At 47.7% G+C, this 16,535-nt stretch overlaps 1 protein-coding gene across 3 annotated transcripts in view; it reads left to right on the top strand.

Moving 5' to 3' along the window:
- The first annotated feature begins 257 nt into the window (after positions 1-257).
- The window catches only part of GRK4 (G protein-coupled receptor kinase 4), a 38,835-nt gene continuing 22,557 nt past the window's right edge, over positions 258-16,535 (top strand). For all 3 annotated transcript variants that reach the window (XM_087828452.1, XM_087828454.1, XM_087828447.1), the window contains exons 1-5: positions 258-339; positions 2,898-2,993; positions 9,688-9,800; positions 11,263-11,340; positions 15,761-15,864. In XM_087828452.1, coding sequence (XP_087684578.1) covers positions 288-339; positions 2,898-2,993; positions 9,688-9,800; positions 11,263-11,340; positions 15,761-15,864 — 443 coding nt within the window. In that variant the 5' untranslated portion in view covers positions 258-287. The remainder of the gene's footprint in view (positions 340-2,897; positions 2,994-9,687; positions 9,801-11,262; positions 11,341-15,760; positions 15,865-16,535) is intronic.

Below are 16,535 nucleotides of genomic sequence, written 5' to 3'. Positions count from 1 at the left end.
ATGGGGCCGCGGGCGCGGGCGGCTGCGCGGCGCTGGTGAGCGCGGAGAAGCCGGGCGACCCGCCGGCCATCGCCCCTCGCCCCGGCCCCGTCCCGGCTGGCGCCCCGGGCCGGCGGCAGCGGCGTGCGCCCCGGCAGCGGCGCGGAAGGCGGGCCGAGGGACGGCGCCCGTGGTGGCGGCGGCGGCGGGGCGGCCGGCGGCCGGCGGCCGGCGAGCCCGGCGCGGAGGCCCGGGCCCCGCGTCCTCCAGCCCGCGCAGCCCGGCGGCGGCGGCGGCGGCGGCGGCCCATGGAGCTGGAGAACCTCGTGGCCAACTCGATGCTGCTGAAGGCGCGCCTGGGTGGGTGCCCCGGGGCCCGCGGGAGGGGCGGGGCGCCGCGCGGACCCCCGGCGCCCTTGGGGGTCGGAGGGGAGGCCCCCGGGCGGGTTCCCGCCCCGTTTGGGTTCCCAGCTGCGCGCGACGGGCTGCGGCGTGAGCCCCCGTTCCCCCCGCGCTGCCCCTCGCTCGCGCCCCGGAGTCGGTCGGAGCCCGGACGCAGGCTCCCTCCCGGGACTGGGGGGCGCCCCGCGGACGGGGGTGCTGGCAGCGCGTCCTGCGGTTGGGGGGGTTAGTCCCGGGCGGGCAGGGAGCGCAGCTGTTTCGGGGCCTTGGGGTGTCCCCCAGCCCCCGTTGGCGTCCGAGCGTCTTTCGGGAGGAAGGATGCAGACCCGTGGCGGCCTCAGCGCCCGGGGCCCCGGGCGGCTCGTTCCGGACGCGCTTCCTGGGGCCGCGCCTTGGGGCTGGGTTGCGGGAGGAGCGCCGACCGTCCCGGGCGGAGTGTGGCGGGGCTCGGGCCCGGCTGGGGTCCTGCGGCGGAGTCTGGGCGGACCCGCGCGCTCCGCCCGCCGCGAGGTGCCCGGGCAGCGGGGAGCGGCTTTGCCCGGTGGGGTGGGTGCGGAGGTGGGCGGGCGCCCCGGGAGGCCGAGTGCGCGGCCGCAGGAGAGGCGCGCGCACGGGTTGTGCTTTCCCCCGAGCTGCGGCCCCGGGGGCTCGGCGGCGCGCCCGGGGCGGACGCTCTTCCCCGCGGAGGCCCCGGGCCCCGGCGGTGAGCGAGGCCGGCAGGTTTGCGTGGCGCTGGAGCGGCTGCGCCGTCTCACGGGGTCTGCGAGTCCGGACTTTTTCTAAGCTTGTTTAGAATAAAATCAGTCTCTCTCTGGTCTCAGACGCCACTTGTTAGAGCCTTTTCTCCTCTCGGGACGTTGGTCCTGGGCTCCGCGGGGGACGGTCACTTAGTAAGTCAGGTAAATGCCCCACCGCCGCTGTGCGCCCGAGACCAGTAGGGTGCAGGGCGGGCAAGGGCGGGTTCGTAACTGAGTGTGAGGCGCATTTATTCCTGTGTTATTATTTGTAACTATTGCATTATTTTCCGTACAAACCACTGTAAACCTCCTTTCGCGCACCCTGTGTAACTGTCAGCCGTAGTGGGGGTGGCAATTCTGGCAGATGCTGTCGCATTGAAAGAGTTGCTTGCATGCCAGGCCACACTCTAAGGAAGGGTGAGAGTCATTCATAAAAGAACACAAAAATCACTGCTTTTTAGAAAAATTAGGAATTTTTGTAATACACCTGTTAAGCAGTTTATAACTTTTCATTGCTTTAAAAGATAACCTTTTCTGTTTTCCTTTTTAAAATGTTTCTAGTTGATTATTTTTAGAGGGAGATAGAGGCAGAGCGGGGGAGAGAGAGAGAGAGACAGAGACACTTGATTAGTTGCCTCTCGGGGGCAAAACCTGCAGCCGGGGCCTATGCGCATGCGCCCTGACCAGAACCGAACCCGCCGCCTTTTGGCCTTTTGTTGCCGGGACACCGCCCAACCAACAGCCTCACTGGCCAGGGCCAAATAATGATCTTAAATTGTTTCACACACTTCTCAGGAGACTTTAACTCCATTTTATATCTTCGAAAAATAGTATAAATGCAGAGGTTGGAACATGCGATATGTACATTTATTCTACTTTTCACGTCTGTGTAGCAATTCCAGTCTGATGTCAGGCTCCAGTGTTATTTAGCAGTGTGCTTAGCACCTGAAGCATTAATATACCTGTTATCATTAATGTCTCTTACTGAGGCTTCCTACCTAGAATTTTTGGGTGCATGGAGTTGTTTTTTTAAATTTATTTAATATATCTTCATTGATTTCAGAGAGAGGAAGGGAGAGGGGCAGAGAGATAGAAACATCAATGATGGGAGAAATCGTCACTGACCAGATGCCCTCCCGCGCCCCCCACTAGGGATCGAGCCCATAACCCAGGCTCCTGGCCCTACCGGGAATATTGAACCGCGATCTCCTGGATCCTAGGTCCGTGCTCAACCCCTGAGCCACACCCGGCCGGGCGGAATTTGGGGTTCTTAACACAGCGTAGTCAATGATTCTCAGGCTAAATTGTAATCTGTAAGGTCAGGGCATAGCTTTTATCTTTGTTTTTTATCCTTTCAGTGCTAGCCATTTAATTGGTACTTAGTAAACAATTGGAGTTTAAGGGGGCAGGCTGTTATTTTGTTAAATTCAAGAAAAAGAAGGTGAAGTTTATCTGTCCATGTAGAATCCCCTCAGTGCATCATGGTCCCACTTGTCCAGTGTCAATGCTCAGGTTCACATCCCAGCTTCTCTGTTTACTGGCTATAACTGCTTTGGGAAAATTATTTCACATTATCTGTACCTTAGTTTTCTCACCTGTAAAATTAGGATTCTAACACGAGGATCTCACAGGGTTGATGGGCGGGTTTAGTGAGCATAGACTTGAGAAACTTCTAGAAAAGTATTGGGCTTATAGTAAATGCTGTGAGTGGAAGTAGCTGTTAAAATTGGATATTTCTGACCATTTATTAAATGCCTCTCCCCTCTCCCCCAAATTTAGGAGCTTATGGCAAAAAAAGTGGCCGTAGTAAAAAATGGAGGGAGATGCTGAAGCTGCCCACTGTTGGCCAGAGCAAGGTGCTCAGACATTCCATGGGTGAGTAAATAGAGCCTGCTGCTCTGGAGGTACACCTGGTATTATACTATTTGTTAGAAGTTATCCTTTTTTGAGTTACTTTCTTGTTTCAAAAATTACAGAGTAGATTCTCCTTATATATTCATGATTCTTCCCAGGAAGAAAACCTTGTAGGTTTTCTAATCTGAGTTATAAAGTATATGGCTATAGACGTGAACACTGTTAACTGTTTCCCAGTCTCTTTCCACATAGTTCTCTGTGCATATGGACAAGAATTAGTGGTAATACAACTTCGGGAAAGGATTAGTCAGATGAAAGTGTGATGTGTCAGTGTAATGGAACACTGTGCCGCTGTAAGGAATGAGAGTTGGGTTAGGTCCTGGTGTGAGCACGAGAAGTCAGATGTAGAGCCATGTCTGTAGGGCAGTCATAATTGTATTCTTTAAAAGAGATGATTTTCAGTTGAAAGGATATGTACATTCAGAATTTTGATGTTGACAGTTACTCTCCAAAGAAGTTGTATCAATTTATTTTCTTGCCAACAGTATATGACAAATTCTCTTTCCTTATGATCTTGTTAACATATTAAAAAATTGATATTGTTTTCAATATTTTTAATAAACTATAATTTGAAAAATGGTCTCTTGTTTTAATTTTGGATGGGGTTGAGCATTTTTGTCAAGTTTTTTTTTAACTTTTGCTTTTCCTACCTCATTTGTAAAAGCTCTTTATATATGAAAGGAATTTATCTTTTTATATTCAATGTGAATATATTTTATATTTCTGTTTTTTGGCATACAGTATGTTTTTCCATACAGAGGTTTTAATTTTTATGTGGACAAGTATATCAATCTTCGTCTTAGTTTCTGAACTTCGTGTTGTGATTAGGGAAGACACCTAAGACTTTTTAAAAAATCAATCCATCTTTTCTCTAGTACTGTTACAGTTCCTTTTAAAGAAAGTTTAGATATTTTAACTATCAAAGTTAATTTCAGAGAGTATAAAGTGGAGGCAGTTTCCCTCCTCCCCCTGCCAAAGACCTATTCAGCTGTTTCAGCCTTATTATGTGTTTACAATAGCAGCTTTATTGAGATATAATTAACGTGCCATACAGTTTACCTATTTAAAGTATACAATTCGGTGGTTTTTAATGTAGTCACAGAGTTGTGCAACTATTAACACATCAATTTCACATTTTCACCGCCTCAATGAGAAACCCCATACTCACTGCCAGTCACTTCCCATCCCCCCCCGGCAACCACTGACCTGCTCTCTGGATTTGCCTTTTCTGGGCATTTCATGGAAATGGAGACCATACACTATGTGGTCTTTTATGACTGGCTTGTTTAATTTAATAACAATGTTTACAAAATCCATCCATGCTGTAGCATGAATCACACTTCACTTTTTTTTTTTAAGCTGGTTTTTAATTTTTTTATTATTATTTTTAAAAATATACCTTTATTGATTTCAGAAAGAGGAAAGGAGAGGGAGAGAGAGAGAGAAACATCAACGATGAGAGAGTCATCGATCAGCTGCCTCCTGCATGCCCCCAACTGGGGATCGAGCCTGCAACCCGGGCATGTGCCCTGACTGGGAATCGAACCCCGATCGCTTGGATCCTAGGTTGGGGCTCAACTGCTGAGCTACGCCCAGCCGGGTCTTAATTCACTTTTGTTGGCTAATAATAGTCCATTGTAAGGATATATTGCATTTTATTTATCTCTTCATCAGTTGATAGACATTGAATGGTTTTCATTTTTATGTCTATTAATAATACTGCTGTGAACATTTATGTACAAGTTTTTTATTTTGGTAAAATATACATAAAAATTACCATTTTAACCATTTTTAAGTGTAAAATTCAGTGGTATTAATTTGGATTCTGTTTGTTCATCCTTTGATGGACCTTTGGGGTATTTCTCCTTTGGGCTCTCGTGAGTAATGCTGCTGGGAATACTGGTGCACAAGTATTTGTTTGAGTCCCTGCTTTCAATTTCTTTTGTGTGTATACCCCGAATTAGAATTGCTGAATAATATGGTCGTTCTATGTTCGACTTTTTGAGGATGTGCCAAACTGTTTTCCAAAAGTGGCGGCACCGTTCTGCATGCCCACCAGCAGTCCATGGGGGCTCTGGTCTCTTTGCATCCTCACAGCACCTTCTCTCTCCCTTTCCGCTCTTACTGTGGCCCTCCCAGTGCGTGTGGGGAGGCCCCTCCCTGTGCTCTGTTTTGTTTTTCCCGACTCGTGATGTTGATCATCTTTCCATGTGCTTACTGTACATTCTCGTGGAGAAATTCCTTTTCCAGCCCTTTGCCCAGTTTTAAATTGGGCTGTGTGTCTTTTCATTGTTGAAATGTATTCTGGTTACTAGACCCTTAGCAGATGCTTGCCTTTCTCCCATTCTGTGTTTTCCTTCCCTTTTCTTGATGATGCCCATTGAGGAACATAAGTTTTTATCCACTTGACCTACTTTTTGTTGTTGTTGCTGTGCTCTGACGTCACAACTTACACCTTTGCTTCCTGCTGGGTTTTATTTCTTACATTTAGGTGTTCGATCCATTGGAAGTTAATTTTAGTGTATGGGGTGAGATAGGGATCCAATTTCATTTTTTTCAATGGATATCCCGTTGTTCCAGCACTATTCATTGAAATGACTGTTCTTTTGCTGTTGAATTGGCACCTTTATTAAAAATCATGGATATCCCGTTGTTCCAGCACTATTCATTGAAATGACTGTTCTTTTGCTGTTGAATTGGCACCTTTATTAAAAATCAGCTATGTTTAGCTTTTCGAGGAACTGCCAGACTGTTTTCCAAAGCAGCTGTGTCATTTTACATTCCCGACAGTGACTGAGGAGGACAGTTCCAGTTTCTCTGCATCCTTGTGAACACTTGTTGTTTTCGTGATTTGCAGTTTCCCTAATGGCTAAGGATGACACTGGGGAGGTGATGGGAGGGGCAGGGGTGTGTAGTCCTGGTGGAATGTCTATCTTACCAGAGTTATGAAAGTTGCTATCACATTTTTAGCAGAGGAATGATATAACCGGATTCACCTCGAAGGGTCTTCCAGGCTTCGGGGTGAAGAATGAGATTGAGGGTCGGGAGTGAGACAGGAAGGCCTCACGGGGACTTGCCGCTGTGCGGGTGGAAGTGGTCCCCATGGGAGCTGGGTTTGGGTGGTGGCGATGGAATAGACTGATGAGAGAGATGTGGGACCTGGAGTCCAGTTGATTTATGTGAGGAAGGAGGGGGGAGTGCTAAGGATGACTTCCAGGTCTGGCCCATTCAGAGAGGGGCTGACAGTGTAAGGAGCCTGTTTGGATGGAAGGTGTACATTTAGAGCTCAGAGAAGTCTGGGCTGTAGATAGGAATCGAGGAGGTATCTGTAGATGGCATTCAGAAGTCACAAGCCTGGCAGTGGATAAGGTCTCCCTGTAGACAGCAGAATGTGAAGAGGGGTCTGCCACCCCACCAGTTTAACTCTGGCCGCTGCTCTGCAGTCCAACCAGCCCCTCCTGTCCTTCTGCCAGTTTCCCAGTGCCGCCCCCCCCCCCCCCCGGCTCTGCTTGGTGGTTCTCCTCTCCGTGGGCTGCGCTGCCTTCTACCTGCTGACCCCGCCAGCTGCAGAGCTGCCTGTTTGCTCACTGTCCCCTCAGTGGGATACAGGGTCCTTGAGAGGGGAGCTCGTGGAGTTCCTGGTACCCTCACCACACGGAGGGACAGAATTTGAGTGAGCTGCCTCTTCTAGTCACTTGTCAGCAAGGAGCTGGCCTCTTCCTTCCCACTCTGCCGCCTTCGCTCTGGCCTCAGCGCCTCTCCCTGCTGGCCGTCCCCGCCCCAGCCGCTGGGCCCACCTCACCTGCACTGCCCAGGGTGCAGGCGGCCTTCAGGAGTGAGCAGTTCCCAGAGGTCTCTGCTTTCCTGAAAGAGCCAAACTTATAAGTATTGTCATGAAGATTAAGTGAAATAATACAGGGAAAGGACCTGAAATAGTGCTGGCACACAGTAAGGTAAAGAACTATTGCCTAGTGACCATTATTGATTCTGTGCCTTCGAGGGTGCTGAGAAGCTCCTTTGTACGGCATCAGGCTTTTTGAAAATCTGACCCCAGCTTTTAAAAAAATTTTTGAAGCTTCGTTAGCCTCGGCATTTGCTTCTGTTCGTGTCCCCCTTTCCACCCCCTGAACTGCTTGTTGGGTCAACCACTCACCTCCTGCCTATGTCGGTCTGTAGATTTTTCTCAGAATTAAAACCCGACACAAGCACGGTGCTGTGCTGTGTGTACTTCATGTCACCCGGGAGCCTGGAACAGGAAAGCGGCTGCCCTGCTGGCGCCTGGCCAAGGGTGGCCTTCCCGGCATCCCGGGCTGCTCTGCTCGCTCTCCCCGCGGGCGTTCCCCCTCTCCCGATGGGTCGGTTGTCTCCTGGTTTCCATCTCACCCTCTCCCTCTTCCATTGTTTCCTTGTTGTTATAGCTCCTCAAGTAATTGATTTTTTTATATAGGGTGAATGGAAGGCAAATTTTCTGAGTTAAGTTTTGTTAAAAAATGTCCCTTTTTTGCCTTCTTGTTTGATAGTGATGGAATTGAATAGTATTGCAGTTCATTCCAGTCTATGCTCAGGGTTGCATTTGTTCACTCGCTGGCCAGTGTGGCTTCCTCTGGGGTTGTAGAGTTGTGTTCCCCGGGTGTCCTCCCTTGAATGGGGTTCTGGTTGGTGGGTGTGCCCGTGGGGTTCCAGCAGCCACACAGAATCGCTGGACTTTGCCAGCACAGCATTTTAATTCCTTCAGCCGGGCTCTGCCTCCCCCTCTCCCTCTGGGGTCCCAGAATCTCTCTGGGCAGACCCACTTTCAGCCTGAAGGAGAAGCCCTTGGCCAGCCGTTCTGACCGGGACTGGGAGGGGCTCCCATGACCTAGATTTGTGGGAGCCCCAGCTTATCTTGGGGTCCTAGCTGATGTTCCTTTAACTCCAACCCCAGCAGCTTTCTCTCTTCCAACTTATCCTCACATTTCTGACCCATGAGGGGCTCCTGTGTTCTTTTCCATGTTAGGGTTTCATTCTTTCGGTTGTGGTTCTGTTTTAATTTTTAGTATTTTCAGTAGAAATCTGGGAGAGAAGGTAGGCAGACCTGCATGCTCCACCTGCTATCCTCACCTGGAAACTAGGAACATTTCTAAACCTTTAAGTTTGGAAGGAAGGTATTAAAAACGTGCAACTTTTAAGAAACATCACTTTTTGACCGCCTTGTGTCTTTTTTAAATTTTTTATTTATTTATTTTTAAATATATCTTTATTGATTTCAGAGAGAGGAAAGGAGAGGGGGAGAGAGAGAGAGAGAGAAACATCAATGTTGAGAGAGTGATTGATCAAGCCCGCAACCCGGGCATGTGCCCTGACCGGGAATCAAACCCCGATCGCCTGGATCCTAGGTCGAGGCTCAACCTCTGAGCCACGCCCAGCCGGGCTTGTGTCTTTTTTTTAAACGTTCACTTTTTGACCGCCTTGTGTCTTTTTTTTAAATTAGTGAGTATCCCTAAAATAAAATGTAGCAAAGTTGGACACAGTGGGTTGTAGAACTTTTACAACACTGTTGCTGATGTTTGTGGGAACAATGATTGTGCCCTGGGCCCCAAACATCTACACCGTGCCTGTGCCCTGTGTGCAGGCTCAGGGACCCAGAGCACATGGCTTAGCTTCCCACATTGCCTGGCATTGTAACCCTCCGCTGAAGTATTCCTTGTGGCTGGCTTGCTTTTCATGAATTTCATTTCATTCTTCTGCTTAGAGCCGTTGCAGGAGTGCAGAGCATGGTTATGTTCATTTCAAGTTCAGAGTCAATGCTAAAAGAGCAACTGGTTTTCTTGCCGAAGTTTACCCTGTTTTTGAACATATTTGTTTATATCTCTCTTGACACTTTGACCAAATATTAGTGCCTTGTTCCCAATACAGTGTCAGTGTTTGGGGTGAGGTAAGGTGTACAACATATTATTCCACTGAAAAGAAAAAAACCCAACCAACCAAGAGCAGTTAAAAAAAATCATTAACCGTTAACAATATTTGTAACTTGTGAATGTGTATAGGTAGCAAAATTGAAAAGAGTTGTTAAAAACCTAATTTAGCACATTCCTGCAGTGTGTTTCACATTCTTTTTTTTCCTTAATATATCTTTATTGATTTCAGAGAGAGGAGAGGAGAGAGAGAGAGAGAGAAACATCAATGATGAGAGAGTCATTGATCGGCTGCCTCCTGCACGCCTCCTACTGGGAATCGAGCCCACAACCCGGGCATGTGCCCTGACCGGGAATCGAACCCCGATCACCTGGATCCTAGGTTGGTGCTCAACTGCTGAGCCACGCCTGGCCGGGCATATTTCACATTCTCGTAACTTGTCCCAAACCCCTCTCCCCGCCCCCTTCCATTGCTGTGACCATGACGGCTCAGTTCCCTCCGGAATACTGTTCCCTGAGTGTTTCCTTCAGGGGAAGCAGGACGCTCCAGTCAGGCTTCACACGAAGCCTTATTTTCCGATTCTTCCAGTACCATTGGCCCTGCTTAGGTGTTTTAAATAGTATTCATGATAAGCCAGTCTAAGTTGGTAAACAAAACAGTGGTCTAAAAAATACTGCAAATACTATTGTTGACTTTTATTTTATCAGGTGTATATGGTTTCTGAATCGTAACAATTATATTACCCCCTTTCTTCACTCAGAAATGGATTATAGGAGTCTTTGTGACAAGCAGCCAATAGGAAGACTTCTCTTCCGACAATTCTGTGATACCAAGCACCACCTGAAGAGGTGCATTGAGTTCCTGGACGCGGTGGTGAGCGGTTTATCTCAGAGTCGACCCAGCCGGTCTGGTGCTCAGACGAGATCTGAGTTACTTAGACATGGGCAGTGAGGGGAGAGTGGGTAAACCAGTGGTCTTGATGTTACACCATCCTTAGTACGGAAAACCCTGTAGCGTAAAGTGTACACTCACTGCACCTCGAGTGCTGGAGAGTCACATGTACTTACTGAATAACTTTGAAACTTGCTGCTTTAATTTGTGAGAAGGTTGAACAGCTAATGAAGACTGTGTGCTTATTGGCAGCCCCCTGAGAAGTAGCCTTCCCGCCTTCATGTGGCAGATGCTGTCTGCTTCAGACACTGGCCCAGAGCATATGGGAGGGATAAAGTCAGGGTAAGAAGGACGGTCACATTGAATGGAATTTACTCTGACTTATAAAACATTCCAACTTCCTCATGTGTCCTGTTTGAGATTTACTGTGATTTCCTTATAGGTAAGGAAATCCTGTTTCTAAATCTTTAGAGATAGCTCATCTAACAGAAAAGCTCTCTTACCAAGCTTATGACGCTTCCTCTGCCCACCCGGCCTGTCCGAGGCGTATCAGCAAATATGTATCGACTACTTGCTGTATGTAAAGTAAGCAGGGTGCTAGTCACTACTAAGGGAAGCACAGTGCCCTGAAGCCAGACGTGATGCTGGCTATGACCCAGCCGTCGGACTGGTGGCCGTGGCCCCCGTGACGGGTACAGAATGAAGTGCCAGGTCGGGTTTCCCCACAAGGACTTACTCTTTGAGTACTTTTAATGTGTTCAGTAGATCAACTTCCTTTGGTCTTCACTTCCTCACTTCTCTCTTCAACTCCATCTGGCTTTTAGCTTCACTACTCTGCTAAATTCCCCTACTTGCAAAACCCAGGGCTTCACTGAGACCTGCTCTTGCTTGTGTCCGTGTCTGTTAACATTGTTGAGGAGCCTCTTCTGGAAATTCTCTTATCTAAGCTTTTGTGGTCTCTCCTCTGGTTCTCTTTCTCTCACCTTCTCCATTTCTTCCTCCCTGCGTATCCTTTGTAAATGTTTAGATAGTGACCAGGTTCTGCTTGTGATGCTTCCCCTGTTCTGGCCTGTGTGGTGGTGTCCCCTCTTGTGGTCTCACTTGACACCTGTGTGTGGACGACTGACTCCCTGGGAACGCTGCACTCAGGTGTCCAAGTGCCTCTTGGGCATTTCTGACGTGTTGTTGCCTAGAACAGCCCGAGCTGTTTATTTTATCTGGCCACATTTGATGGCTGAAAGTATAAGAGAGCATCGTGTTGCTCAGCTACATTACTAACCCTTAAAAAATGGACTTTCCCTCATTGCCACCAGGGAGACACTGGAGCAGCGGAGCTGCTATCTGGTTTGTAGGCTGTCAAGTCAGTTCTGTAAGAGGATTTGAAACATCGTGAAGTCAGTGAAGAAGCTTAACTAACATTTTTTCCTGTCCTCTCTGCAACCAGGCAAAGTATGAAGCCGCTGCTGACGAGGACCGAAGAGAGAGCGGACTGTTAATCTTAGACACATTCTTCATCCACGAGGTGCGCGTTCTTCAGATACGAAGATTTGTAAATACTTAAGTAATTGGAGTGCAGAGCCGTTTTTACTTAATTGGGTAAATATAACAAGTATGTTAAAGTCTTTCGTTTCTTATAAATGCTCCTCTCCCTGGTTCATAGCTGGCGCCTTCTCGCTGTGTCCTCACATGGAAAAAGAAGCGAGGGAGCCCTCTGTAGCCTCCCTTGAAAGGGCACTAATCCCATTCATGAGGACCCCTCCTCACAATCTGAGCACCTCCCAAAGGCCCTGCATTCCAATATTGTCACACTGGGGGTAAGATTTCAACATATGAATTTTGAGGAGACACATGCAGACCGTAGCACTTGTAGAAAACCGTAAGATGTCCACACACACATTAGGGGAAAAACTACTGGAGCTAATAGATGAGTTCATCCAGGTTGCAGGATACCAGATCTTACAAGATTCAGTTGTATTTCTGTGCGCTAGCAATTAAAATCCAAAAGTGAAATTAAGAAAAGCAGCTCCATTTACAGTAGCATCAAGAAGAATAGCATAGGGGTAAATATAACAACAGAGGTGCAGGACTTTGTGCACCGAAATCCTGAAAGCATCACTGAAAGGAGTTAAAGAACTTAAGTAAACAGATACCCCATGTTCGTGGATTAGAAGACTTGATATTGTTAAGATGACTACACTCCCCAAATTGATCTCTAGGTTCGTTATAATCCCGAGCAGACTCCTAGCTCCCCTTTCTGCAGAAACTGATAAGTGATCTTAGAAACCATGTGGTCCTGGCATGAGGACAGTTGTATAGAGCAGGGGAGTAGAACTGAGCGCAGAAGCCGACTCACACATTTGCAGTTAGCTGACTTAAAACAAGGTCCAGGACCACCCTGGGGAAAGAATCGCCTTTCAGCAAGTGGTGCCGGGACAGCTGGATGTCCACGTGCAAAAGAATGGAGTTGGGCCCTTACCTCACATCACATATAAAAAATAATTCCAAATGGATCAAACACTTCAATGTAAGAGCTAAAACTATAAAACTCATAGAGGAAATCTCTGAGGTGTAAATGTTAGGTATACAACTCTTCAGTGTAGGTCTTCATGACCTTGGTTTAGACAGTGGTTTCTTAGGATGTCAAAAGGACAGTAACCTAAATAAATAAACTGGACTTAGTCAAAATTGAACACTTTGTGCTTCAAAGAGTGCTATAAAGAAAGTGAACAGCCCTGGCCGGTTTGGCTCAGTGGTTAGAGTGTCAGCCTGCAGACTGAAGGGTCCTGGTTCGATTCCAGCCAAGGACAGGCACCTCAGTTACAGGCTCGATCCCATATGGGAGGCAACCAATCGATGTGTGTCTCTCACATTGATGTTTCTCTCCCCCTCCCTCCCTCTCCCTTCCACTCTCTGAAAAGCAATGGGAAAAAATCCTTGGGTAAAGATTAAAAAAAAGCAAAAAACAAAGTAAACAGAAACGTCTAAGATGAGAGAAATGTCTGCTAAAGGTCTGCTATCCAGAACATAGAAAGAACGCTTCAAATTCGACAGTACAGACAACACAAAGAAAACAGTAAAGTCTATATTTTTTAACACAGAAAAATAAACATCTTTCTGCAAAACTCACCCACCTCTCTTTCCCCACGAGTGGACTTCCCTGTCAGAGTTCTCGATGTCCAGAACTTTATAAAGCAAGGCACTGAGTCCTTTGGTAAATTTGCCTTGGCAGCTGCCTATTCTGAAAGTCATTCCTGCTCCTTAATTTAAGAAGCTTCTATTTTACTTCATGGTTAGCGTCAGGCAGGTAGTGCCGTACCTTGGCTTCCATTATTGAGCTTAGCTCTCTGTTCATGGAGGATTATAAGCATTGCTTTTCCTTTCTGTGGGAATTAATATGAAAATTTTGTAAATTACTGAGAAAAGGATCTCTATTTGAAGTTATTCATTAAAGTCTTCATGGAATTAAGCTATTTAGCTACAGAAAATTGAGACCTTGGGAAAGGAAATAAGACTGGGAAATACGGAGAAGTATTTCGTAAAAATATGCGTGTTTGAGACAGTTTTGGAATTTAATGGCTTCGTCTTCTGTGAAAATGTTGCCTTGTTTTCTGTTGTCTCCTAAGCCTGGAACAATGTGTGTTTGTTGAGTAAACAAGTGCGCAGACTTATTTTCTGAAGTGGTGGAATGAATGGACCGTCTCATCTTTACCAGGGCCTTGCTGTGCAGAAGGGGGCTGACTGGTCTGGGGAGCCAAGGGCGCGGATTCGTCGGCTTTCCCAGTGTTGGCTGCGGGTGTACTGGATGCGCCATGGCTTCCGCAACCTCGCCCGCCCAGGTGGTTGGAGACCAAGCGGTGTAGGGCGCACAAGAAAGGCCTCACTTGTTTTAGGTCATTTAAATGATAGCTATCAACCGTTATCAATTATAACAATAATGCTTTTTTGGGAAAATGTGAGTTTTCTCATTGTATATTTCTATGACTAGTTCAACTTCTTTCCTGAAATAGCTGCTATGACTTATAGAAAACACAGTTTTACTCTGGTAACTTGGCTTACCACAGTGGGAAATCAGCCCAGAATGCATGTCTCATTTCTGGTGAGAAATCAGATGTACAGTTGAGCACGAGCTGGACAGTAGTTCTGTTCTGTGTTCCCTTTTTCCCTGGAGGAGGGAACTGGCACCAAGGAGCATGTTAGTGAGGACGTGGAGTGATGCAGCCTAGTTGGAGGCAGTTTTGTAATAAATATCAACATTTAAAACTTGGTATCCTTTGAGCTAGTAGTTGCACTTCTAGGAATCGGTCCTGCAAAACACAGCTGTAGGAAGATGTTGATGGCAGTCATTTTTGCAGAAGAGAGAACTGGCAGCTGGAATGTTTCATAGGGGCAGATAAACTCTGCGAAACCAGGCAGCCGTTAAAGAGAGCATGGTCGCTCTGAGCGTAAGCAGGTACAGAACTGCAGGCCATCCCCGCCTCAGGCTTTCCGACCCCACAGTGCATGTGGTGGACTGCACTCAGCCCTTTGATCTCTTCTGGCTCGTGACGTGCAGGACGATGCACTCACGGCGCCACGCGATCACAAGGACCGGCAGCCCACACTCTGCTGTGTGCTGTGTTGTCAACATTTCCTGGATGTTGTGTTTTGTGTTTTCACATCCCTTCATGTCTACAAACCCCCCTGTGTCTCCTGCTCTAGTGAGGAGAGGCGGAAGGCAGTGAATGCCTCTCGAGATGAAACCCAAGATGATTGCCCAGGTGTGGGCTAATGTAAGTGTTCCAAGCATGTTAGGGTCGGCCTGGCTAAGCTGCGAGATTTGGTGGGTTAGGAGTATTAAATGCATTTTTTTGTTTTGTTTTTTTGTTAATCCTTCCCAGAGGATATTTTTTCCTTTGATATTTTAGAGTGGAAGGGAGGAGAAGAGACAGAGAGAAATGCCAACGTGAGGGAGACATGTCGAATGGTTGCCACCCACACGAGTCCCAACCAGAGCTTGGGATCCAGCCTGCAACCAAGGTACATGCCCTTGACCGGAATCAAACCTGGGACCCTTCCGTCCACAGGCCGACACTCTAACCACTGAGCCAAACCGGCCAGGGCACATGCATTTTTGACTTGTGATATTTTGAATTCAGAATGGGCTGGTTGGGACATAATTCTATCACAAGTTGAAGAACATCTGTACATGGTTGTTACTCCATTTGTATGAGGAAAGAGTACGTGTATTTCTGAGGGCTTGTGTGTGTGTTTACATTTTTAATTGTGGTAAAAAGCATATAACACAACATGTGTCGTTGAGTACATTCACATTGTTGTACAGACATCACCACCATCATCTCCTGAACTTTTTTCATTTTGTAAAACTCAAACTCTGCCCCCATTAAACAGCAGCCCCTCATTGCCCCTCGTTACTCATCCCCCAGCCTGTGGTACCCACTGTTCTTCTCGTCTCTTATGAATTTGACTGCTGTAGGGCGCCACATAAGTGGGATTATATAGAACTTGTCCTTTCGTGACTGGCATAGTTCAGCATAGTTCACTGAGCATGTTGTCCTCAAGGTCCATCCCTGTTGTGGCAGGTGCCAGAATTCCCTTCCGTTTTAAGGCTGAGTAACATTCTGTCGAATGGATGGGCCACGTTTTGCTTATCCGTCTATCTGCCGATGGGCACTTGGGTTGCGCCCACCTTTGGCTGTTGTGGACGGTGTTGTGTTCATGGGCACAACACCTCTGGAGACCCTGTTTTCATGCTGTTTTGATATCCTGGGGAAAGGTACCGCTCTGAACCCAGGGAAAGGAGACTGGGGCGGAGTGAGGGTGGTACTTTGACTTGCTGTCTCATGACTTTGTGCTTTCATTTTTTAAAATAAGCGTTAGGTTTTGCTCACAGTTGGTAAGTTGTGAAATCACTAATTGTCATATCTTTTGTTTGTGCTGTAAAGAGCTCGGCACCCCCTTTACCACAGATGCCTCACCATATGGTGAGAAGGTGCAGGTTGCAACTGAAGGAAAGCCCCTCCAAAGACGTCTTCAAGGAATGCACCAGGTAAGGGGGTGGCGCCCGCCCTGCCCCTCAGCTGTGGCTCGCCCTGAGGCGGGGCCTGCAGGAGATTCTCTGCATGAAACAAGTTTTTATCAGAGTTCTTTCCAAATTAAAACATGGGCAGATGGAGAGTGATCCTGACACAGACAGGTGACACACTGAGGCAGGTCACATCGAGAGCCAGGATACTCATGCTCTGCTGGCTCCTGGCCCTCTCTGCTCAGCCTTCCAAAATGAAAAGATTCCCATGAACTTTTTTTTTTCCAGTTGATTTTAGGGTGGGGGGTGGAGATTGATGTGAGAGAGAAACATTGATCAGTTGCGTCCTCCATGCTCCCTGACTGGGAATTGAACCCGTGACCTTTGAGTGTACAGGATGATACTCCAACCGACTGAGCCACACTGGCCAGGGCCCTTAAAATGTTTTTTTAGTCTTAGGCACTCAGCAGGGTCATGTTCTCTCAGAACTCTAGGAGAGTGTCCTTCCCACCTCGTGCAGCTTGTGGTGCTGGCTGGCAGTCCTCGTGTTCCTGGCTTGCAGCTGCAGCGTCTCAATCTCTGCATCTGCGCCGCATGGCTGTCTTCTCTGTGCGCCTCTGTGTTCTCCTCCTACAGGGAAGCAGTGCTATTGGAGTAGGGCCCATATGACCTCATCTTAACTAATTACATTTGCA

Source organism: Miniopterus natalensis, chromosome 1, assembly GCF_054644295.1.
Source record: "Miniopterus natalensis isolate mMinNat1 chromosome 1, mMinNat1.hap1, whole genome shotgun sequence".
NCBI classification, from domain to species: domain Eukaryota; kingdom Metazoa; phylum Chordata; class Mammalia; order Chiroptera; family Miniopteridae; genus Miniopterus; species Miniopterus natalensis.
This window is presented reverse-complemented; position numbering and strand designations above follow the sequence as displayed.